Source organism: Trachinotus anak, unplaced genomic scaffold, assembly GCF_046630095.1.
Source record: "Trachinotus anak isolate AG129_WGS33_773 ecotype Australia unplaced genomic scaffold, CSIRO_AGI_Tana_v1 ptg000014l, whole genome shotgun sequence".
NCBI lineage: Eukaryota > Metazoa > Chordata > Actinopteri > Carangiformes > Carangidae > Trachinotus > Trachinotus anak.
Window position 1 is genome coordinate 9,043,556 of NW_027273865.1, and position 24,788 is coordinate 9,068,343.

The 24,788-nt window shown below is 36.8% G+C and overlaps 5 protein-coding genes across 5 annotated transcripts; 2 read left to right on the forward strand and 3 right to left on the reverse strand.

Moving 5' to 3' along the window:
- Positions 1 to 2,345: 2,345 nt before the first annotated feature.
- On the reverse strand, positions 2,346 to 3,927 carry LOC139632118 (olfactory receptor 52H1-like). The gene has a single exon (XM_071496887.1). The coding sequence runs from the start codon at positions 3,711 to 3,713 to the stop codon at positions 2,772 to 2,774; it is 942 nt and encodes a 313-aa protein (XP_071352988.1). The 5' UTR covers positions 3,714 to 3,927; the 3' UTR covers positions 2,346 to 2,771.
- Positions 3,928 to 6,371: 2,444 nt separating this feature from the next.
- LOC139632022 (olfactory receptor 52B2-like) lies at positions 6,372 to 8,361 on the reverse strand. The gene has a single exon (XM_071496740.1). The coding sequence runs from the start codon at positions 8,266 to 8,268 to the stop codon at positions 7,333 to 7,335; it is 936 nt and encodes a 311-aa protein (XP_071352841.1). The 5' UTR covers positions 8,269 to 8,361; the 3' UTR covers positions 6,372 to 7,332.
- A 3,867-nt stretch (positions 8,362 to 12,228) lies between these two features.
- LOC139632301 (olfactory receptor 52E4-like) lies at positions 12,229 to 13,534 on the forward strand. Its single transcript, XM_071497176.1, has one exon. It carries the CDS (start codon positions 12,360 to 12,362, stop codon positions 13,293 to 13,295), a length of 936 nt encoding a protein of 311 aa, XP_071353277.1. The 5' UTR covers positions 12,229 to 12,359; the 3' UTR covers positions 13,296 to 13,534.
- Positions 13,535 to 16,716: 3,182 nt separating this feature from the next.
- Positions 16,717 to 21,473, reverse strand: chrna10a (cholinergic receptor, nicotinic, alpha 10a). Its single transcript, XM_071497026.1, has 5 exons — positions 20,892 to 21,473; positions 19,760 to 19,905; positions 19,132 to 19,286; positions 17,889 to 18,421; positions 16,717 to 17,805 (listed from the first exon to the last, which is right to left on the reverse strand). Exons 1-5 carry the CDS (start codon positions 20,950 to 20,952, stop codon positions 17,114 to 17,116), a joined length of 1,587 nt encoding a protein of 528 aa, XP_071353127.1. The 5' UTR covers positions 20,953 to 21,473; the 3' UTR covers positions 16,717 to 17,113.
- Positions 21,474 to 21,550: 77 nt separating this feature from the next.
- On the forward strand, positions 21,551 to 24,412 carry LOC139632208 (post-GPI attachment to proteins factor 2-like). Its single transcript, XM_071497027.1, has 6 exons — positions 21,551 to 21,721; positions 22,094 to 22,267; positions 22,491 to 22,740; positions 22,834 to 22,940; positions 23,034 to 23,142; positions 23,279 to 24,412. Exons 2-6 carry the CDS (start codon positions 22,100 to 22,102, stop codon positions 23,407 to 23,409), a joined length of 765 nt encoding a protein of 254 aa, XP_071353128.1. The 5' UTR covers positions 21,551 to 21,721; positions 22,094 to 22,099; the 3' UTR covers positions 23,410 to 24,412.
- The last annotated feature ends 376 nt before the right edge of the window (positions 24,413 to 24,788 follow it).

Genomic DNA, 24,788 nt, shown 5'->3' on the forward strand with positions numbered 1-24,788 from the left:
CACAAAAAATATTAAATTTTGCAAGACTGTATCTGTTGGTAGTGACTATAGCATTATTAAACTTTTTTATAGTTGTGTTCAGGCACTCACTGGTTAAGGTCTGGTTTAATACAGAAACAGTTCACAGTGACATGAATCACAAATCATAGCATGATTATTAATATGTAACCACAATCTTTCCTTAACCTTAACCAAAGTGTTTTTGTTGCCTAAATCTAACAAAAGCACTGCAATGTGTCATGTTTTGGAAATTAGCTTGTTAACTAAATCTGGTAAATTGCATTCTCAATTTTTTTTTATTACATCAAGGTTTTTTAAATGGTCCTGACAAATACATGTAATAAACTAAACTGAACAGATGGGGCCCAGGATGAAAACCCCAGTTTTCCAGTGCTTTGTAAGTCTGCCATCCACCTCCACCCTGTGACTACATAAATATTCTACCGCAATCGCTCAAAAATGCCTTGTGTGTATAATCAAGACAGCTACTACATTTGATAACTTTGTTGGCTGTACAAATCATTTAGTAATATATGAATATAAATTAAATGTTTTCAAGCTCATTCAGGGTATACGGGGCTGATCATGATCTCTCTGCAGGGTTTTACTTGATAAAATAAAGTGATCTTTGGCGCCCTCTGGTGGTGGCCACCGAGAAGACAGAGTTGCAGACAGGAATGCATGCTGATGACCCACCCAAGCCCAGATGATGTCATCTGGGTTACCTCACTTTAGGCCTGTGACTTAACATAAAGCCTACATTACAGGCTGGTGCATTCAGAAGAATTGAATATTTAGAAACAAAAACAAGACTTGATGTCGCTTGATGTCAAATAATTTTCTCCAGCGCAAACACAAATAACGAAAAACTTAAGTCCTTATTGCTCCAGACAACCTTCACTCAGCGATCAAACTGAATTTTGGTGCCTTATCTTTTAGTCCTTTTAGTCCAGTCAGCATAAACTTGGTGTGATTTTTGACCACTCCATGACTTTAGACCCACATATTAGGGCACTGACGATCATGCTTCTTTCAACAAAGAAAAATAGCCACTCTCATGTCTGTGGTATCAAGACATAAAATGGAGATGCTAATAATTATCTCATGGACCGCTATAATTCTCTTTTTACATGTCTTGACAAATCTTCCCTTCAGTGTTTACAGACTGTCCAAAATGCTGCAGCCAGTCTTTGAACACAACCCAAAAGATGGTCACATGTTACCCCTATTTTATAACTCTCTGCACTGGCCCCCAGTTAATTTTAGAGTTCATTTTAAAATTTGAGTGCTCACTTTTAAAGCCCTACATGGCCAGGCTCCACAGCCTACACCTCCACTCCACAAGCCAAACTCTTACATCTTCTACCCAGGGCTTTCTACCTTGGACTCATCTTAAGACTTAAAGCGATCGTGCCTTCCAATGGGCACCTCCTAAGCTTTGGAATACCCTCCCATTAAGCCTGGGTCTTTGGAGTCTGTGGACTATTTTAAAAAGCAGCTAAAAACCAATTTGTTCAGACAGGTGTTTAGGTAAATGTGGTATTATGTGCTTCAATCTGACATCCTTTATGTGTTTCCTCTTATATATTCTACTGAATAAGGATAACTTGTGTAGTTATACGGTTGGGATTAATTTTATGGCTAACAGCTAACCTGATGCGACAGATAATTTGTTGCACAGAACCATGTGGGAAGGCTTCATTGGAAAAAGGGCACACTCTTACAAGCTACACTCTTACAAATACAAAAGCAGTCAATCCTCCATAGTTCCACCCTCAAAGGATTCTGATTGGTCTGAACTACTGTGGTTCAACCACAGTAGCGTGAATAGCTTGGGGACTAGAGCCCTTCAACTGTATATCATATAGAATTTATGTAATTTCAAATTGATGAAACTTGGCACCAAAATGTTTTACTCTTATTTACTTTTATTACAATGTCAAGGAAATCACAAGGGTTGCGTACATTTAAATTAGTCTTTGTTTTAGTTTAGTCCATCTTACAGTCCACATATTAAAAATTACAAAATTAGTGTTGAGACATGCACATAATTTACACAGTTGGTGCTAAATTAATAAAATATTTAAACACAATATTCCACTCCATGTCTTTCCTTTCATATCTTTGACCAGTTTTGCAAAGATCTGTGTGTTTTCATAGTTCCTGTTCCTTTATTAAAATTAGCGGTTATCATAGCAGGAGAAATGACCTAAATTGTTGATGTGTGTTCAGTATAGATTATAGCAATGCTGACAAACACAAATGAACATACATATGAACTCTGAGGGATTTTGGATCAGTATTCCTACAGAACTGCTTCAGATGTGTGGTGTGAACGAGTCCTTCCACAGCCTCTCTGCTGGATTAAGGTCTGGTCTCCACAACAGGTGGATTTTCTTTGTTTGAAGTCATTCAATCATTCATTCAATCATTCAATCTGATTTCATTGACTGGACTCCAGGTTTGATAATTCCTGACCCCACTTAGCTTTTGTTAATGCCATTAGCCGAGGGGTTCACATACTTTTTCCATCTTACACTGTGAATGATTAAATGTTTACAATATGCACAAGAACAATACAATGATTCATGTTTCATTAGATAAAATCGAATATATTTGTTCATCATTGTAACCTAGATGAAGATATGACCATATGTTAGGACAAACATATGCATTAATGCACACTTAATGAAAATAATGCCAAAGGGTTCACTTACTTGATGATGTCTGTAATCAAGTTTCAGCAAATTGTGATAAAAATTGAAAACTGGTTACAACTTGGTTCCAAAAAGATTTCTTTTTAGGAACATTATAATGCTCTGCTTGAGTTCTGTAGTTTTCAGTCCATATATAATTGGATCCAAAAAAGGGGGAAATACTAAAATTGACACACCAAGAGCCCTTCTCATGTATGGGGATGCACTCTCAATCCGATGAGCAATGAGTGTAATCACAGTATTGATTTGCAAGAATATGAAAACAACCAAATGTGTACCACAGGTCTGAATGGCTTTTCGCCGAGCATCGGGCTGATTAGTCATAACACATGTACACAAAATCTGTGCATATGTGTATATAATTATTAAGAGTGATCCACCTTGAAGAAAGCATATACCAGCTATTCCATATAAGTTATTCACTGTGGTGTCCTCACAAACCAGTTTTAGTAATGATGGATTGTTACAGTACAAATCAACTATATTTGTCCTGCACATTTTTAATCGCACAAACAACAAAATCAACGTGACCATTAATGAGAAATCTATGAGCCATAATGAAATAATAATTCTCATTAAATTATGTGGACTCATGATAGCATTATACCTCAAAGGACAGCATATAGCAATATATCTGTCATATGCCATGGCACTCAAGATCAGCAAGTTTCCTGTACCATAAAAATGAATCAAAAAAGCCTGAGTTACACATGCAGGATGGGAAATCAGTCGATTCCCTGTCGCAATGTTGGAAACAAGCTGAGGAAAAAAAGCTGTAGCTCCAACTGTGTCACTGATGGGCAAATTGAGCAGCAGAATATACATGGGCTTATGTAGCTTTTTACTCACAATAATAGTTGCAAATACCAACAAATTGCAAAAGACAATAATTAGATAGGCAAGTGTTCCAAATACAAACGCAGGATAAATATGTGAAGTATGTAAGCCCAATGTTGGCAGTGTTAGAAAAACCCCAGAAGATGCATTTGTATTCATAATTATACAGTCTTGTTGTATTGTTGCCTCCACTTCTGAAAAAGAAAAATCCTTGAAACTGATGGAGCTTCACCTGAAAGAAATGTCCTTATTAACAAACAATTTTAAATTAAGTGTTGTGCATTCATTCAAATGTACATCTAGTTTCTCACCTGCTGTAGTATGTTGTGTGACCCTCACCTGCACTGTATTGCAAGAAACAATGAAAAAGACTCTGTTTTTTATAGGCATTTACCAAAACACAGTGATATCCCATGAGATTAGCAAGCACATTACAAGACTGACATAGTGCATGAAAAGCATTTATGATGCAATGTGGTTTCATAATAGCCTTGTTTGAATAGATTATATGGCCACAAAGAAACTTGATATCATAGGAAAGTTAATTAAGAATTATGTCATGATTTAAATGTTCTATGTACAGAAAGCTCTACAGCTACAAACAACTACAAATTCATCACATGACGTGCCAGATGGTTTATTACACAGAACCATCTAGGAAGGATTCATTGGATACTGTTTAGAAAAGGACTGGCACTTTCAAAAAAAAAAAAATCATCAGATTAATCACGAGTAGGGTGCCAAAGAGGAAACACAACACAACAAGCTGGAGTCTGAAGAGTTTTGAAAGCTAGTTAGCATGTCAGTTTACAATTCTTGCCATCTTTGTAATGACAATTTGAGAGTAAAAAAAGCAGTTTTACAAATACCAAAACAGGCGCTTCTCTATTGTTGCCACTAGTTCCCTCATAGGACTCTGATTGGTCCAAACCACTGTGGTTCAGCCACAAGAAAATAGTTTGGAATCTGGCAAGATGGACTCTTGTGCCTCGAAAGGTTAACAAGTTCACAAAAATTAAAAGGGAGAATCCCTGAAAGTCATACACTAATACAAACTCAAATGATGGAAGATGCTAGCCTCTTTAAAATTAAAACAATGCTAAAACTTTTCCTCTCTTCTAACACTCTTCTAATCCTAACACTTATGACCTGGCAGCTGGTGACAAAAAGAAGAAGAAGAGCCTTCAAACAAAAGGCAACAAAAAATGTAAAAATCCTCTAAAAGTTAGCAGGCTGTGATTTATAGCACTTCTGTCATGGTAGCAGATCAAACAGGATGAGTTGGATCTGACATAAGTTTGTTTTTGCATGTGAATAGGAATATACAGCTATTTGAGAAGGCCAGTTTATAGCTAATGAGAGCATGAGCGCTCACAAAAACAAATATGTAGGTTTATGTAGAAGCAGTTTTCTTCCTTTATTGAATGCCATTTCCATTCATCACTTTTGTAGTTTTGCTTTTCATCACACAACTCCCCTTTAAGTATTTGCTGTTGTAATATAAAATATGCGGTGTTGGTGTGTGTATTCAAATTTGTTTGTTACTTCCATTATAAAGGAAAATATTATCCAAGAATACAGTACAGAAAGGTTTTGTGCCAAAACTAACATGCAGAGGTAGGAAAAACATGTATGACAGAATAAATTGCAATGAAGCTGCCTTTTGTTAAGGATATCAGAGACAGAATGAAATGCTTACAATATATCTACCCGTTGTCCATCTCTTAGCTACTTGTCCATTGAACAAAACAAACATAAATAACATATATTTCATGCATCAAGCATTGAATTAGGAGCTTTCTGACACCAAAATGAATAAATATCAACTCTAAAGGTGTTCATCAACTCTATAGGTGTTCGGTTGGCACCAGTTTATGTAATACTACGCATCATGATGATGTGCATCATCATCTTTAGCAATGTCATGTATGAAACCAACCTTAACCACTTCTGGGAGTCTCACATTAATAGTATCAAACATGAGTTGAATGTGTGTTCTGTAGGCGGACATCATATCCAGAATGGACAGAATAAAATTCATCCTCTGGAGACCATGAACTCACAGACCAACTGATCAATTACCATCACGGTCGCCATAGTTTTCATTTTCATGCCAATAAAACCTAGAGAGAAGTCTTGTCGATGTTCCAGAAATACTTCTTTTAGATGCTTTTATTCAATCAATCTCATGTTTTGCTAAGATCACCTTATATTTTTTAATATAAGTGTTAATTACAATTAATTGTGTATTACACAGTTAAAAGTCAGTGTTTTACTTTATTTGATGAGGCACAAGAAGGGTATATAATGGTAAGGTAATCACAAGGTAATGAAGAGGTCCTCAGTATGATACACCAATTTAACTGAGGGGGCTCAAAAATAGCAATTACTGGTTAAGTAATTGAGTAGGCATTAGTTATGTGCTGCTGATTGAGAGCTGATTGAGAGGTTGTCAGTATGTTGATTCATGGATAGATATGAATCAGTTATCAGATAATGATTCAGTAATGTAGTATTTTTAAGTATGTCCAAGAATGCAGGGCACATTTTAATGTCAGAGTTTCTGGCAAATTGCACTGCAATGCCCGATGTTCCTGCTTTTCTCTGTGTCCTTTTCTTTAAGCTTCTTAATCCATATAAAAATTATACCTGGCTATACAATATGTATCTAGTTTTCATGTGACTGGATTTAATTTTTGATACTATAAAAATTTTAATGTTGTTATTGTGCTGTTTTTTCGTTTTTTGTTTGTTTTCATTAAATGACTGAACAGCTTGACATATGTTTGAGAATTTATTAGTGAACCACACAGCAAACATCAGCACATCTTGTATACACTTAATTTTGGTTGTTTTGGATTGAGCAATGATTGCAATGTAATTCAAGTTATTTGCATCACACACATCAGATAGCTACAGTATAGTACATGGAGTGCACAACAAATAAATAACCACACTAACACTAAAGGAAGATGGGTACTCTCCTTTCTAAAAAAAAACAATATTTAGCAATATTTATGCAATCATCTGTAAAGAGAATAGAACAAGTAAAGAGGCTAGATTTATGATTTCAGATATCAAAAGACTTTGAATGAAAATTTAGTTTGAAGGATTACATATTAGACAATGTTCAGCATGAGACTAATATTGAGTATGATGTATAATTATTCACCATTGTACTTAAACAACACAGATCATTAAGACACCAATAGAAACACAAAAGAGATCACAATAAAAAAAATTTTTCTCAAAGTAGTAACAAGCATAAGCATGCTTAGCATATTTTTATGACTGTAGTAAGATGCACCCAGTTCATCTCGTCATTATCTGCAGTGAGACCACAATGCTCTTAGAGCTCTGTATCATTGGGCTAAATGTGTTTCACAAAACATTTTTTCATTTGATTAATTTCAAAATTATTGACATTTTTAAATTAATAAAAATTAATGACTTGTATTGGGGAGTGCTACAGAGGAAAAACTGTATTCACAAAAATGTTAGTCAATACACTTGAAATCCAGAATAAAATGCTTCTCAATACACTAGAAAACATAATTTCCATTTAGAATTTAGGATTTCTACATCAAACAAAACTGTTGAAAGTTATTTTAGGTCATGTTCAAGTTCATGCGGTTATTATGGTTCCAAACACAGTGAATGTTATTTCCAAAATAAGTGTTTACACTGTCGGAGTGCTCCTGTGATAGAATAGTCTTATGATGGTAACTGCAGTTCAGAAAGATGGAATTCATTACTGTTCATCACCTCATGTAAAGATTTAAACAGATACTCTATTTCTTAAGACTCTTATGAGTGTGGTTCTTACTTCACTTGTATACAGCCCATATACAATGGGATTCAGAAGTGGGGGTACAAGAAATATTAGCATACCCATTATCTTTTGTAAGTCAGCAGATACAGTTTTGAATCTGTGAGATATAATTGTGAAAGTTCCCACAATCTCAAATATGATTAATATAACCAACTGTGCAACACATGTGTTGACAGCTTTCGTCTTTGCTTGAGATCCACTTGTAGCTACACATGTGATGAGAATCTTCACATACGAAAATGCCTGAACAGACACACTTACAGCTTGCATGACTGCTGTGTTAAACAGTCCTATGATATTATTGACTGTCGTGTTTCCACATGTGAGCTTCAGTAGAGATGGGTTATCACAGAACACATTCATAATAAAAGATTTGCACCTTGGAAGCCTTATCTGCAAAGAGAACAGTGATACAATCAAGATAAAGTCAAGACCCCAGACTAGAGAAATAATACAAATAACAACCCTGGGGGTCATAACAGAGCTATAGCGTAATGGCATGCAGATGGCAACATAACGATCAAAGGACATTGCTGCAAGAATAAACAAAATTCCACCACCATACATGTGGAGCAAGAATGCTTGTAAAACACAGAGAGGATAGTAAACCGTATTTGTCTCTGTAACAATGTCTGAAAGTACTTTTGGTAGCATCGCAGTTATGCCTATCAGATCATTGAGTGGAAGACTAAACAGGATGAAATACATGGGTTTGTGAAGGTTCTTCTTGAGAACAATCAAAGTCAATAAGGTCAAGTTACAAAAGATGCTGAAAAAATAAATTGTAATACCAAGGAAAAATATGGGGTATTTTCCGCCAGGTGGAATAACAAATGGATCCAGGGTTAACTCAGCAAGAAACCCAAAAGATTTGTTGTCCATTTTCGCTTGGATTAGTAAGGAATAAACCAGTCATGATAATTCATTATTGGAAATTGAGTCAAAGTTTAAAGGAGTCACAGTTCAGACAACTTGTCACTTTCACAGTAGTGCTACATGAAGTGCTGAGAACTGCCCTGCCCACCTGGCTTTATTTAATGTCACCTCAACCATAACCACAACATGTTTACGTCACCTTTTACCTCTGGGATTGTCAATGAGTGGACTTTTCAGAATCAGAATCAGAATCAGAATCAGAATCAGAATCAGTTTTATTGCCAAGTATGTTTTCACATACAAGGAATTTTTTCTGGTGATTGGTGCAATTGATCAGCAACAGTGGGGCTCTCTAGCCTTGTTGATGAGGCTAATAGCAGATGGGAAGAAGCTATTTTCATACAGAGTGCTTTGACAAATATAAAATAGACAGAAGGTTAAAACAGGGAATGTTAGGATTACTGAAAGTAAAATGTTTTTCTTGATAAAGAAAAGCAAAATTATGGTGTCCTGCAGATATTAAAGGTACGCTGTTTTTGTTATAATATTAAAACTTAGGTTAAGGTTCTGTAGCAGAAGGAACTAAAGTAATGGACTGAAAACTTAGTGGTGATGTTAGAGGCTTTCCTGTAAAGGTGCCCTCAAATTACTGAATTCATTCACAGCAAATTAATAAGATAAGATGAGTTAAGATGAGATGGTGATTGTGACAGCAACATAAGCAACACGCTAAAGATGTAAGAAACTGATAAAGAACATTTGAAATGAAATAGATAAATACAAAAAGAGTAATGGATCATCAGTAAATCCATTGAGACACTAAAGAGTGTGTGCACACCTACACCAGTAGTATGTGATGTGAGACCGATTTTGTTTTTGAAAATGTGGAACTGTAGCTGACTTGATGATCGATTATATTCAAACAGAGGCAGAATTGGGCCTTATTAAAGAAGAAATATCTTCACTCCAGGCAAAGAAAGAGGAGGGTGTTTTCTGCTGCAATAAGCATAATGTCCACAAAATGTATTCGGGACTTAATGATAACAGTACAGGCGATCACAAAAGTTCCTTTGCTATTTCCATAACCACAGTTAATTCAAAGGAGTTATAGAGAGTTATTTCGAGTTCTCTGTGAGGTTAGTTTTCGTCTTAAATTGTAAAGAAATTATGTCAGTCAACATGTCAGTTGCATGCTATTTTTTGTTTGACATAGGCCATAACCTTTTCAATCACAGGTCGTTAGGTAGAAGGTTTTTCTTAATTACCAAATTTGTTGAATGCATCATGGTCTGTACACCATGGGACAAATCAATCAAAAGAGGCCAGGCTGTTTTATTTTGCAGTCCGTCTAACTTGTTAAATCTGCAGGTATGTCTGTTTTGAATTCCAGTAACAGAGTGGGCTGACATTTTAATGGTGGACTATCAAATCTAATTTCAAATCAGCATTCTGGCTTATAGTACTGCTGTGACCTTGCTGGATTTAGAAATCAGGCTCCAGGGTACAATGATATTGCACAATAACAGGAATACTGCAAATTATCTTTTCCAGGAACTTTTTTGGCTAAAGGGCTCCTGCAACAATATCGTGTAACTGGATACACTACAAGTTGGCAGAATTACATCAGCTAGCTGCCTCATTGCTTGGTCAAAACTAATTTATTAATGAGCCCCATTGAGACATGATTAAATGATGTGTTATTAACTGTCTCACAACACAATTAATCCCTGGACAATTGGCAAACCTCCGGTTAACAATGACAATCCGTGTTATTTGCTAATGAGGATGTTGTTAAATAATCCCCACAGGAGGCTGTGGCCAGTGAGATTGCATGTGACATAACAACTTGTAAACATTTGATTCCTTTGCTTTAATCAAGTATGTTACTGCCTAAACATTTCAAGTTAAAGTACCACAACATAGTCTTTGCTGAAAATGTGTTTGTCCTCCAGTCAACTGCATTGTTTCATGAAAAGATATTTATATCATCTTAATGAATATGTGAAATACAGTTTAATATTATTATTATTATTATTATCATTAAAATATAAAGATATATAAACATATTCATTTTGTACTGTTTGGCCTTTTCATTTTGTTTCCATAATCCTAGAATAAAAATACTAATTGAAACTGTGGAACTGAAGTGGTCACACCAGGCCTTTGGGAACCTGTATATTATCCAGGCACACAAAAGGACAGTTAGGACATTAGGACATTAGAAGAATCATCTGACCCAAGAGAAATGGACGTGATGGAGCTGCTTTGTTAATTGATTTGACCCTCTAATTACTTTATGTGGTCTATCCCCTGTCCACCTTACAACAATTGAAATGTAATAATTATCACAATCATAATAATTTCGTACAGTGATTAGTACCCATTGAGTCACAACAAATAGTTGGTACAAATTTGCTGTCTGTGTTTTTTTCTTTTTGAGGTCTTTTTGAGTTTACATTGGTTCCATCCCGACCACAACACAAGCAAGTTAATTGCATTTTAAACTCTACTCTAACTCTAAATTAACTTGTCCCATAGGTGGGCCAGAGGTCTGCTAATACACATTTATCCAGTTGGTGACAGATAGATAGATAGATAGATAGATAGATAGATAGATAGATAGATAGATAGATAGATAGATAGATAGATAGATAGATAGATAGATAGATAGATGAAGTGAAGTGTGAGATAGTTTTGTGCAGTTTACATTCTTAGGCATTTGTCATTGGAGAAAGGCCTAAAAGCCTAATGTTTTTATTTACTCAAAAATATGTATTTCTGTATCCTCTATAGGCCATATTGTAACACTGTAATTCATGAATGGTCAGAGAAGAATGGGCAGATTGGTTGCAGCTGACAGAGAGGCTATATAACTCAGATAACCACTCTTTACAACTGTGGTGAGCAGAAAAGTATCTGAATAAACAACACCTTGACGTTGATTGACCACAACAGCAGAAGACCACATCAGGTTACACTCCTGTCAGCCAAGAAAAGAAGGTGAAAAGAAACAGACTCACCAAAACTGGACAGCTGAAGACTGGAAAAAACGTTGTCTGGTCTGATGAATCTGGATTTCTGAGGTACGCAGATGGAAAGGTCAGTATTTGGCATCAACAGCATGAATTCATGGACCCAACCTGCCTTGTACTTTGGGACCCTTAATATCAGTTAACCATTGTTTTAATGTCACAACCTATCTGAGTATGGTCACTGACCATCTGCATCATTTTATGGCCACAATTTAGCATCTTCTAATGGCTACTTCCATGCACCATGTCACAAAGCTAAAGTCGTCTCAAACTGGTTTCATGATGATGACAACAAGTTCAGTGACCTTCACTGGTCTTCCCAGTCACCAGATCTGAACTTGACAGAACACCTTTGAGTGGTCAATTGAAATTATTAATATAAAGCACTGGTTGGGTTTTACTGGTGAGATGTATTAAAAAAATACAGGAAGAGAGGTTGACTTAAGTTGGAAAAAGATGTGATGTCATGTTGATTAAAGGGGTATCTGACTTCTGACCTCAGGGGCTTTTTGAACTTACACTTGTGCAACATTTGTGTAAAGATCCCCATACCCACCCATGTGGGAATCTGCAGTTCCATGAGCCTAACCCTTGTTAGATAAAACGCTTTTGCTCCAGTGACAAAGAAAGAGTTGATGTCAAATGTTACTCAGGCTGAAGATAAAAGATCGAGATCCAGTCAGTCCAGATTCCCACCTCCACAGGCAAGGTAGTATCCTCTAACAAATTCTCTAGGATTATTTCAACATACAACACTGACTTTTTGTGCTTATAGTTTGTCATGAGCCTTTATTGGATATATATTGTATATTGCCACAGCTCTACATGTTTATGGTTAATTTTATGTTTATCATGTAATTGTCTCTTCCACTGCAGAACACATCAGTGGTCAGATGATTAATTGTATTGTGGAGGAGGCTGAAATTAATAGGTAAAAAAGTAAGTATCGTCTTTAAACTTACAGAATTTTTTATTTTTAATTAATTCAATATCCATTTTTTCCCCTGCCATTAAAGCTTCTAACATTTTTTTTTCTCTTTTAGGTTCTCCATCAAGTTTAACAGAATGGAAAGAAACATGACAAGTTCAAGTGATATCTTAGAGATCCAAGGTTTTGAAATATCTCCAGAGTTCACATACCCTCTGTTTTTCTTACTGCTGTTTGTTTACTTTTCCCTGCTTTTTTCTAACATTGGAGTTCTCATGCTTATCATCACTGAGAAGAGTTTGCACCAGCCAATGTACATCCTCTTTTGTAACCTTTCTGTCAATGATGTGATAGGGAACACAGTCCTACTGCCTCAGCTGATGGCTCACATCATTTCAACTGAACGGTTTATCACCTTCAACCAGTGCGTGATTCAAGCCTTTCACAGCCACACATTCGGTTCAGCTTCACACATGATTCTCATCATTATGGCAATTGACAGATATGTGGCCATATGTCACCCCCTAAGGTACAGCTCCATTATGACTACTAAGACTGTGATCGGGTTGTCAGCAACTGCATGGGGGGTGTCTTTAGTGCTTGTGTCTGTTTTGATCGGTCTTACAGTGAGGTTGTCCCGTTGTAGATCGGTTATACAAAACGCTTATTGTGACAATGCATCGCTGTTCAAGCTTTCTTGTGAGGATGTGTCCATCAACAATATCTATGGACTCTTTTTCACTGTGCTTCTGTTTAGTTGCTCAATTGGAGGCATAGCTGTCACCTACTTAAGGATAGCTCTCATCTGCTGGATCAAGAAAAACAAAGAGTTGAATAATAGAGCACTGCAAACCTGTGCAAGCCACCTTGTTCTTTATCTTATCATGCTCTGGTCAGGATTTCTAACAATCATATTGCATCGTTTCCCAAATTACCCAGATTTAAGGAAGATTGCATATATTTTATTTCATGTTGTCCCTGCTAATTTAAATCCAATAATTTATGGAATGCAAACAAAATCATTACGGGATAAAATTATCCAAATATTGCAAAGAAAAGTGACTCCAACTTAATGCGTCCTGTCCTCTGTTCAAGACATAGACAGACATAAACAACATAATGGCAGACCTGTTCTGAAGCCTGTCTGTAACTGAAACACAAAGATGTTTTATGCAAAAATGTTTGTCTCAATTGCATGTAACAAGTCACTTTTAATTTAAGTTGCAGTGCTTTATGCATTCTCTTTTAAGTGTGTAAAATGTATATTTTTTTCCAATACCCTAAAAACTCCAAACAGAGTGTAAAGACAGTAAAGAGAAGAACAGTTTCCCTGGCCCCACCTCTTGTGTCTGAATGCCAGAACAACATAAATGATGTTTTGGGTTCTGTTAATAATTTTGATTATTGTAAAATTACAATTTCACAAGTGTAGTGTATATTTGTGTATTTATTTTCACTTATAATTCTTAAATTCAGATGAAGCTGTCATGTTTCATAACTTAACATGTTATTATCAGAGATACAGTTATATTTTACATTGTTTTAGAATATCCAAAATGAACAATTTAAAGCCGTTCCCTTTTTATGGATGAATGGTATCTCATGGTATCTCTTATTATTATTATTTTGTTGTATTATTATTATTATTATTATTATTATTATTATTATATATTTATCTTTACCTTTTTGCTTCCTCACTGCAAAATGGTGGCTAAAGACAGAGATCGAGATTTAAATGAGTCATTGTGTGCCTCATTAAAGATAAAGACCAATAACACTGCAGAGTGACTGAGGTCATAAAAATTTTATTTGAAAAGCATTTGCAGGATGAAATGAAAAAACATGAGGTAGCTAGTCCTAATAAAAGTTAAGTTTATACTGGCATATTACTTTCCACTATGTCTGACTCTAATGACAAGATTTGATCATATACACATTACAATTGCCAGCTCACTTCTCCTTTATTGTCGTGACTCAACTTGTTCTAATCGGCCATTATCACAACAACACAATAGGCTGGCAGATCTTGTGATGAAAGGTCAGCCAGAGGTCTCATCAGGTCCAGTGGTCTGATTAAGTTGTCCCTGGCATCAAATCTGGCTGAATAGCAATTATCCATTTCTCTGAATGTGGCAATGCACATTATTTAAATAGTTTTTCTATTCAAAAGTGATTAAAAACACGGTTCTGTTGATTAAGCATTCAGTTTGTTTTCCTTTGCTTCAGATTAAAGCGTTATGGCCCATTTTGCAAGATGAAGAGGGAATAAAGTGAAGGGGATAATACGCATCAAGAGCGAAGCAAATGGTTGTGATCCAGGGGATTTAACAGATAATCCTGTGCGTTACATTGAGACTTATTTTCTCATGTTCCGATTTCATGCACAGAACCTTTCCTGGTTGTATTTTTTAACATTTTAACTGTTCTATAAAAGTTGGGTAATTGTCTCTTTCACTGATAAATCTCATGACAGTAAAATTATATTTTCCAGATAATTGCATTTTACAAATTACAATTATTACCTCACACTCTTACTAGTGTATTTATTTATGTATGTTTGTATCGATTTTCTAAATGAAATTACAATAGTAAAATAAAGCCAAATGTTCCACCCATACACAAATGTCATATATGTACATATATTGAATTTCCATATATGACATATACGTACATATAAAATAAACCATGTGTAAAAAAATATATATGAATATACATAATATTATATTTGAAACCTATTAGAACATATTAAGTTGGAATAATTTCATATGTTGACATATATGTCTAGCCCATACAGGTATATATGTTTATGTATGTATGCTTATATTGTAGACATATGTTACATAAATATATATTCATCCCAAAGCTTCTCAATATATGTTGATAAAGAGTGGGTTCCAAAAGTCTGAGACAACTTTCCCAGAATGGGATGATAGACATATTTAAAATGGATGACAAATGAATAAGAAATCATATATAAACATATGGAATTTTCAAGTATTTTGTTTTAATAAACTTGCAAATATAAATGTATATCATTAACATATAGATATATGGTTGGAAAATGTTATAACATGCAAAATTCATCTTATAGTTGTTTGACTGACTGACTGACTGACTGACTGACTGACTGACTAACTGAGTGATCATAGTTCCACCATCAGTCAGCCTAGTGCCTTGTCACTGTTGGAGTTGGAGTTTCTGGCTCCAACAGGTTCTATTAGGGGAGTATTTACAGCCTGCAGTGTTGCCAACTTAGCACATTGTCGCTAAATTGATAGACTTTCTTTTCAAACAATGTAGATAGATATTAACCTGGTACATGACAGGACTGTGTATGGATGCTGACCTGGGGACAAAGAGCCACACCTCTTGTTACGGGCAGTCTACCAAGCCGCTCTGGTTTCTGGATGCTAGAGAACTGCAGGGAAGCAGAGGAGCACTTCTAATACACTGAGCCTCGCCTCCATTACAGTAAATAAACTACTTTTATTGCATGTATCATTATCACTAAAGAAGGCAGAGGAATAACTAAACATAACACATACCAAGCAGAGAGAGCAGGAGAGGGAGGCAGAGAGACAAGTCATCAGAAACGAGGCTTTGTACAAACGGCTATGACCAATTCTACATATCAAATCAAGGGAGTTAGACCTAAAGACATGTCGCTAATAAAGTGATACATTTTGGAGCTGGAAGTAAATAAAGGCTAAACTATTTTGGACCCCAGACAGAGGCTGTGCTCTGTGTGAGAGACTAAATAAGAAGGATATCTGTCTTGGGGCGCCCTGGTGTCTCATTTGGTCAAGTGCGGGCCATTTGGACTTAGTCCTTGCCGCGGCTTTGCTCTGTATCATTCTGTGTCTGTTTCTCTCCCAAATTTTCCCATTTCTCTCTTACTCTGACTGTAGTAAAGGCAAAAGCCTGAAAAAAATTACTTAAAAAAAGAAATATATTCTGTCTCTTCTAACTTTCACATTTTACTAGTAAATACTGCTGAAATCGCAGCACAGTCTTTGTCTTTAATTTGTGCTTGGTGATGTTGTCAGATGACATCACTGTTATAAAATCAGGATTTGACCACACGTGGTCCAGCCATATACTAGGTTCTTACCTAATCTTGTTAATGTACTGTATATACAGTACATATATAAACTTTATAAAGTATTTCATATATGTTATGAACTTATATATTCATATATCCAGATATGTGATAGGTGACATATATGTATGTATGTGTGTATATATATATATATATATATATATATATATATATATATACTGATTCTGTTCTCCTTCTGTAAAATAAGTAAAAAAGTAAAATAATTAATGGTTTGTACATGGAGCTGTATATATTTTACCCTGCTTTTGATACTGAAGATTCTTGACAAAAAAAATGTGTAGCAGCAATGAATTTCATATTTATTTGTTAACTCTTTATGTTGCATTTGTGAATCCCTTTAACTTTTATGTCAGACACAAAGAAACAAATCTTGCTGTAAAGAAACTAATCAACATATTTTTTATTAAAAAAGCAAAAAATTGTGGAACTGCTACAAGTAGGACACAGACTTGCTATTTCTTGGCTGAGCTTAATAACTTTCACACAACATTATACGAAAGTTAGGGAATGCAAGTTGTCAACAACAAAACCCATAAACAAGTAATTCATCAAAAATTGAATTCCACTTAAAGTTAGGACTTCAGTAGGATGGGTGGTGACTTGGTCTCCAGATTGAACTATTTCTAAGAGGTTTGGAAATCCAATATTAATTTAATTACTGGATAAAATATAGTACTTCATGAATCCTCTACTACCCTGTAATGACCTCTGTCTTACACCAATTAACACTGAAATGAACACAGTAAGTCCAACTTCTCAGCAGCTCTGCAGTTAGATGGCTTTGCCCATGATGAGCAGGCTCATGAAAAACACCATTATGAAAAATATCCACATGAAGAAACGATCTAAAACTTTGGCTACTTTCTTCCATTCCCCAGTCCTTTTCTGTGTGGCCCTCTGATCTCTGTAACAGTTGGCTATGTACTCAATGTTACGCAGCAGCTGTCTCTCATTGCTTTGGGTGCAACAGGAAGCCTCTCTGTCTTTTCTCTCTCCATCACTCACACCTCCCTTCCTGCATCTCCTCGGACCCCCAGCATCTCCACAGTCCATGCTCATGAAAATGCCATTTTTCCAAGTGCTGTAGTGGTTGGTAGGGTTCTTCCCCATTGAGCCTATCGGACTCATCATCTGATCCATGTCTTCCCTCTCCTCTGCAGTCACTATCTCTTGTCCTCTCTCCATTTTGAAGACACAGTCCTCTCTGCCTGGTCCTGCCTGACCGTTCATGGTGCAGTTGGTGTTCTTTACAAGTGGAGGCTCCTGTTTCTCTGGCTGTGGTGACATGCAGTTTTCCCCAACTTCATAAACAAAGCACATTCTGGCCATGTACTGCAGAATGACTTTCTTGGCCCACTTGGGAACAGGCTTGGCATCTGGGCCACAGTGGTGTATGTTCATGATGAAGATGGTCAGGGCAGTAGAGGCTGTGATCATGGTCATGGTTGCAATGTAATACTTTCCTGTGGAAGAAAATAAGATAAGGAAATCTACATAGAGTTGTAACTTTATAGTAATCACACATACCTCAGTGTATTGCCCTTACCAATAAGAGGTACATTCTCAGAGGGTGGCATGATCTCTGCAACCAACAACTGAAAGACAGTAAGGGCCAGCATCACAGTGACTCCCAAAGACACCTTCTCTCCAGAGTCAGCAGGCAGGTAGAAGCCCAGTGGAGCCAGAAAAGAGATCATCACACATGGTATGAGCAAGTTGAAGACATAAAAGGAAGCTCTTCTCTTCAGTTTGAGTGTGTAGGTCACATCTGGGTAAGGATCAGCACAGCAACCATACAGAATAATGTTCCTCTTAGCCGGCATACCAAGCACCTCCCACTCAACATTTTCCACCAGGTCGGCCAGGTCAGCACTCTCCATGGCATTTAGGATATCCAGCTGGTTACCGTTGTAGGTCCAGGAGCCATAGGTGAACCTGCATTGCTGAGCATCGAAGGGAAAGAAAGATACGTCCACCTTGCAAGAGCTCTTGGTGATAGCTGGGGAATCCCACATTATCTGGCCATCATGCCGGATCACCACATTGGTGTCCATGGGGCCAGTGAAATGATCGTCTGCACTGAAACACAAAGAAAACTTGTCTGGACAAAGAAATTAGAGCAGCTGTGTTCACATTCATACCAAGTATCCAATATTTTGGATACCTTTAAAAGTCTCTTGTAAAGGTCTTTTAATCTTTTAAGTGAAGCTGTATTTTCCTGGAGTAGGTGGAGAATGATTTGACAGAGAAACTTGATCAGGATACGAAGGCACGAGTACGCCAACTGAGTGAAGAGTCGAAACATTTTCAGGAGTTGTACTCATTTCTCAGTGTTGTGTCTGCTTTTTATATCTTTTCAGTTATGCAAAATGTTTGTATTTTCATGTGGCAGCATGTGGTGAGCCTACATGTTACCTGATGTTTTTAGGTTATCATAACCAGGGTAATGTCATTAGAGGCATCACTGGGACTTCTTCCCTCCCCATCAAGGCATGTTCTTTGCCCACACATCTACTCAGACAGCACTTCTGTCCTTCTTCCTCTTCCTCTTTGTTATAAAAATGGTGCCTCTGACTTTAAATGTAAATTTAAATATGTTATTATTGTTTTCATTGTCAGTTGGATTATGGCATTAGTTACATTACTGGTGTATAAAAAGCAGACAGAGGCCTGGACACTCCCATGAATAAAGACTTCAAGGACTGTTCAGCTTGTGCCTTGTGTACTGACCAATAGCAGCCACAGTAGGATAATAATTGAATGATTAACCCAATACCAGTCCGACCTACTTGTTATATAGGACTATATCAGGTCTCCATACATAACTACTAGGTATGCGGATGGTATCGAGTCCATCGTAATCATCTTTATTCCATTTAAGGTGTGCGTCAACCCACACTTGCCGTATCCATAAATATGCAGTCAAAATTTGGTTTCGCTCGTCCTGTAAAACAATTTATACAAAATAAATAACAAAATAAATAACAACAAACATCAAAATAGCATTACTGATGTACAATAATGCTATCGTGTTGGTATCAGCACTAGGATTGCAACTAACATTATCAATAAATCTGCCAATAATTTTTTCGATTAATGATTCATTGTTTTCCATGAAATGTCAAAAATTGTTTAGAAAAAGATACCAATCACAACCTCCCCAGACTCCAAGGTGACAGCCTTGAATGCTTGTTATGTTCAACCAAGAGACAAAAACTCTCATATTTTTTTGGGGAAGTGGAGCCAGGGAATTTTCACAAAATACAATTTTGTATGAAGTATGACCGAAACAATTAATCAGTTATCAAAATAGCAGATTTTGGAATTACTCATGAATTAATTGACCAGTTGTTTTAAGGTCCTATCTGGATAGTTAATCTTCAGACATAAAATCTTGTGTACACTGTGGTGTTTTACCATGTCAATAATTTGTGACAGTGTAACTTGCAGAGTCACATTCAGGATGGTGTTTGTGTCCTCCACAGGCCTCAGCGCACTAGTATAGTTGGTGAATAAATCATTCAGGAGCTTCTGAGCATATTTCCCATGAGCACACCAACAGGCTAAGACAGGGAAAGAAACAGTTTACAGCCACCATGTATTTCAGTTAATTACTCCATATTAAATTTTATTACTGTTGTTTACTATTATTTATGTTTTAGTCTGGCAAAATTGAATATTTTAAAAGACATTCTCATTCTCATTCTCAGTTTTCTGGCCAGTGATATTCAGAGCAAATTCAGTGCTGAGGATGCAGATGTGGGAAGACAGAGAGAACATGACAGGGAATGTGGCTGCATGACAGATGGTGGAAGGGGACAAAGGGGATGTCGGGTTAGATTGCCCTTCTCTAAAGCTCTAGTAAGAGATCAGGAAAAATCTGACATTATGTACCAACAGCAACTTGTTCTGGTCAGCCTGCCTATGTGGAGTGTAGCATGTGTTGATTGAATGCTTAATCCACTGGATACACAACATGTGAGAATCAAAATGAGCCTGAACATGGAGATTAAACATTAAACAACAACTTGCTGTAGAGTGTTTTGACAAAAGCAAAGAATAAATACCACATTTAAACAGACTTTTTCATGTGTTTATAAGGACGGGTTATTCATGGACGTTCCACATCCATAACCTCAAATTAACAGGAAACTTGAGAGGAGATGTGGGAATAGTTTAAAAAATAGAAACAATATATAATATATCTTCTAACTGGGCCTTGTTTCCTATGTCAGCATTGGATTTGGGCGAGCCAGATGTTAACCCTGAGCTGGATACAAATAAAGTCTATGGGATTATGAGCAAAATCCCTGAACAACTGGCTGCAAGTTTGCGGATCCCGGGTAACAGAATCCATGGAAGAGGAAGGGAAATCTGAGATGAAATAACAGATGAGCTATAAAATGTTAAAACAATTATATGAATAAAATGAAATTGTACATCTCGTCGTTGTCTTTGATGGCACAGAATTTCAATTAAATTTAGGGATGGGAAAATATCCTAATTCAACTCAGCATTTTCACTGAAAATAAAATGAACAGAAACTTACGTGGCAAAATACTGACACACAGAAGCAAGCGAAATAAAGTTTGGATTCTCCGTCGTTTCATCTTGCTGAAACAAATTATCTCGATCTAAAGACCATTTGAGCTGCACTGTGCCAAACAAGTTTCATTCACTAAAAATTAGAAAATAAAAACACAAAAGCCAAAAAGAAAAGAAAAGAAGAAAGGGGAGGAAAAAAAAAAAAAAACAGGCCGATGGTGAATTCAGCAGTACACAATCATGCGCTTGCAATCCAGTCCTGCACAAGTGCACAGATGACTGTGGAAACGAAAAGGAGAGGCGGGGCAGCGGATTGACAGATTGACAGAAGTCCTAATGCAACTACGACATGTTAACCCCAAACACACGTTGGATTCACAAACAGCTGTTACACACAGGATGTGTTTGTGATAGGAATAAAATGAAAATGAAAATAGATCCTTGGTTCAGCACCACGGAGAGATCCCAGCTCCGTCTTCTGATGACAGCCATGCAATAAACCCAGCTGTTTGCGCTTTTAGCTTTTACCTTTAGAGACACATTTTAATTTTGCATGTCGCCTGAGCATCATTCTGACGTACAAACGTGGCAACCTCGACACTCTCCTCCTCTCTCTTTCTCTTCCGGGTGCGGTGGTTCTGCACCTTCTGTGTTTCCCTCCTGCTTCCCGTTGCGCACGGAGGATGCAGCATCCGCGGGCCTGTTTAACATCTGCCGGGAGAATCTGGCGAAAGTCTGGCGGATGCAAAGATGTCGCAGGGATTTACAATAGCTGGATGATCCCCAGCTCGTTTTGAAGGAACACCCCTTATTGATGGTATCTGGAATACTCAGGTCCGTCCTTCAGCCTGATGTAATGAATGCTATCGTTACAGCGTAGTTAATGACGAGCCAGTTGCGTGTGGTTGCGGCATCAGTTATTTCTAAACTGTAAATAGACTGCAGGAAGGTTGAGTTCGTTTTCCCGACCTCAGATGTTCAGTAGCCTAAATCCATGCGTGCATCAAAATGTTCCAGACATAGGTATGGTAGATACTGACAGTCTAACTGTGCATGACAGGTTCACTAATTAAAAAAACAAACAAACAAACAAAAAAACATCACGAGCAGCCCATTGATTCCTGATTTACAGTAATTATTGCCACATTATTGCCTTTGCAAGTAGTGATGAAAATGTTTTAAAATCAGACCTTTTCACCGTTTCAGAACAAGATGCTACAAGGCTCAAATATCTTGGGGCATGAGAGGCCCCTGGTCATCAGGATATCATTCACAACCTGTGTTCTGACTACTGTGTGCCTACCACTGCTTGGACTAATAACATGTGTCTTCATATCCTCTGTTTTTCATTTTGAGGACTCTACTGGTACACATTGCCAGGTGATGCCTTTATTTTGCAAATGTAACCAACCATATTTTTCTCACCTCACTTCACAAAACAAGACAGATCTGATACATGTGGTTTCCTGTGTCTTATCATGGTTTAATTTATAAGAAATATATTCTTTTCTCCTTTTGTTCTTGTCGCCTTTCACCATTTCATAGTTTGAGATTTGACTTTGATGCTCAACAATTACCAAAACTAAATCATTTCTGTTTCCAGGTTCCCAACTATCTGCCATCCATCAGTGCCTCAATAAGCCTAAGTCCTGAGTGCCACATATGGCGGTTCTGCATTGGACTGCACTCAGCACCAAGGTTCCTGGTGGCATTTACTTACTTCAAATTTTACAAGATACGTTTTGCCTCGAAGTTCCCTGAGAGTTTACTCAGCTGCTTGAATCTGGCCTTTTCCGTTTCCGAAAACCTTGGCCTCTTGCTCCTCACATATGTTTCATCCAGTGAGACATACTGTGAGTAATCCATATTTTGAAACAATTTCAAACACAGTACCTTCTATTGGAAAGATTTCAAGTCAAACCTATGATGTATATTTTGCTCCGTAGTTGTACATAAGGAAGGCTTTGTCCTGTTCATCATCAGCTCCCTCATCTATATGCTGATAACCTGCCGTTTGTGGAAGGCCATTAAGAAGTATTCACTGAGTCCTGAGGTGAGATAATAAAACACTGTAAATGAAAATTCTCCACTTCATTTGCAGTATTTCAATCTAACTCAGCAATATTGTTTTTTTACTCCTGTATAGGATGCCAAGTCTCATCTCTGGAAAGTGCGATTTTTACTTCTTAACATATCTTTTCTTGCTTTTGCCGGTTTCTTTTATTGGAAACACAACATGTACTGTGAATCAGGGAGTAAGTATTGAATCAGTTTGGAAAGGTTGTTGAACAGCAAATATTGGGGAATGTATCCAGTAATGTCAACTATAGCTTCAAAATACTGACCAAAACACAGATATCCATCATATACCACTCTTTCTTCTTTTCTCAGGTTATACATTTTTTGCCGTGTTTGAGTATCTTGTCGTCTTCTCCAACATGGCCTTCCATCTCACGGCCGTGTGGGACTTCAAAAGCCGGGAGGTCATAGTCATTTCATCCTCTGAAGATAAAAACTTCTGACTAGAAACTCTAGGACTAAGTGCTAAATACACAGCCTCTCAACCACCTGATGATAACAGCCTTGATCCTGTTCAAGAGGAAGAGTGGGATGAAGGCCTTTTCCATATATTTCCATGAAGATGGCTCTCAAGTCTTCAGAAGGTGTAGATGTCAGACAAGTATGAACAAAAGTTTGCACATGTGCTTTTTTGACCTTTGTGTCTCATTCATGGATGCCTTCACCTGTATACAGTATGTTATGTAATGTGCAATTTTAACTTTTGTATAATGCACAACATTTGTGGTCATACTGTGTGTGTGTGCCAGAGTAAAGTGATAGTTCTTTCAAATATGCTTGGCTTTAATTTTAAATTACAAAAGAGAGCACTGTCTAAAAATAATTTAGTAGGGAGTGAAATAGTGAAGCAGAGTGTACTCCAAGCATTCCCAATTTTGAGACTCAGATACTAGTCTCCACACACAGAAACAATGGCTTCTGACACTGTGTATTTTACACTATTCAGATTCAGATACTCAGAGAATTCACCACAAAGAACTACGCTGCTGTAATACTGCAAGTGCATTATTGAGACAACTGTTAAGACCAGACTTTGTCATTAGTCATGCTTAGATTTTAATTGTCATTCATAGTTCAGCAATATCTAAGCATTATGCAGAATTGTAATTCAAAATTCAAATGTGAATTATCTGTACTACATGTGGCCTTAAGGTCCTGTTGTTAATCTACAGCAGCTATTATGATCACACACTGCTTACCTAACTGTGACCCAAATGCTAATGCTACGGGATAAAAGCCCACGCATCCAGATTATAGTAGCTATTCCAGGGATGCCAAAAACTGGCCTTTACATTTTGGTGTTATAAAATCCACTTAAATTCAACTGAGTCTGTAAGTAAATATGATTACACACACACACACACAAGCTTGTAATGCTTTGTTCTCGTTTATACTGTGTGTCAGAGAGAAGGAAAGTATCGTACATGTACAAACACAATTCACTGTATTGTGTCTTAAATATTTTTGATAGCACTAAAGCATGTGTGTACTACACCTTTGATACATGATTATATTTACTGCTATTTTATACACTGTTGTGCAGTATCCCTATCCTTGAAACATAGTAAAATAAGACTACTCATAATATGATATTTAGATATGTAGGTCTGCAATGCACAAAACTGCAAAGATCTAAAGCATCTTTTCATCTTCCCCCCCTTAAACCCAATCCTGATGATGCAAGTTCTGGCCTAGCACGAGCAATAAGTCTCATTTGGGAAGTAAGACAAGTAATACTCATTTACAACAAAACCCAGAGAACCCTATTTTTATTTTCAACTGTTCCACCCACTAGTGTGCATTAAGTTTATAATGTGTTTAG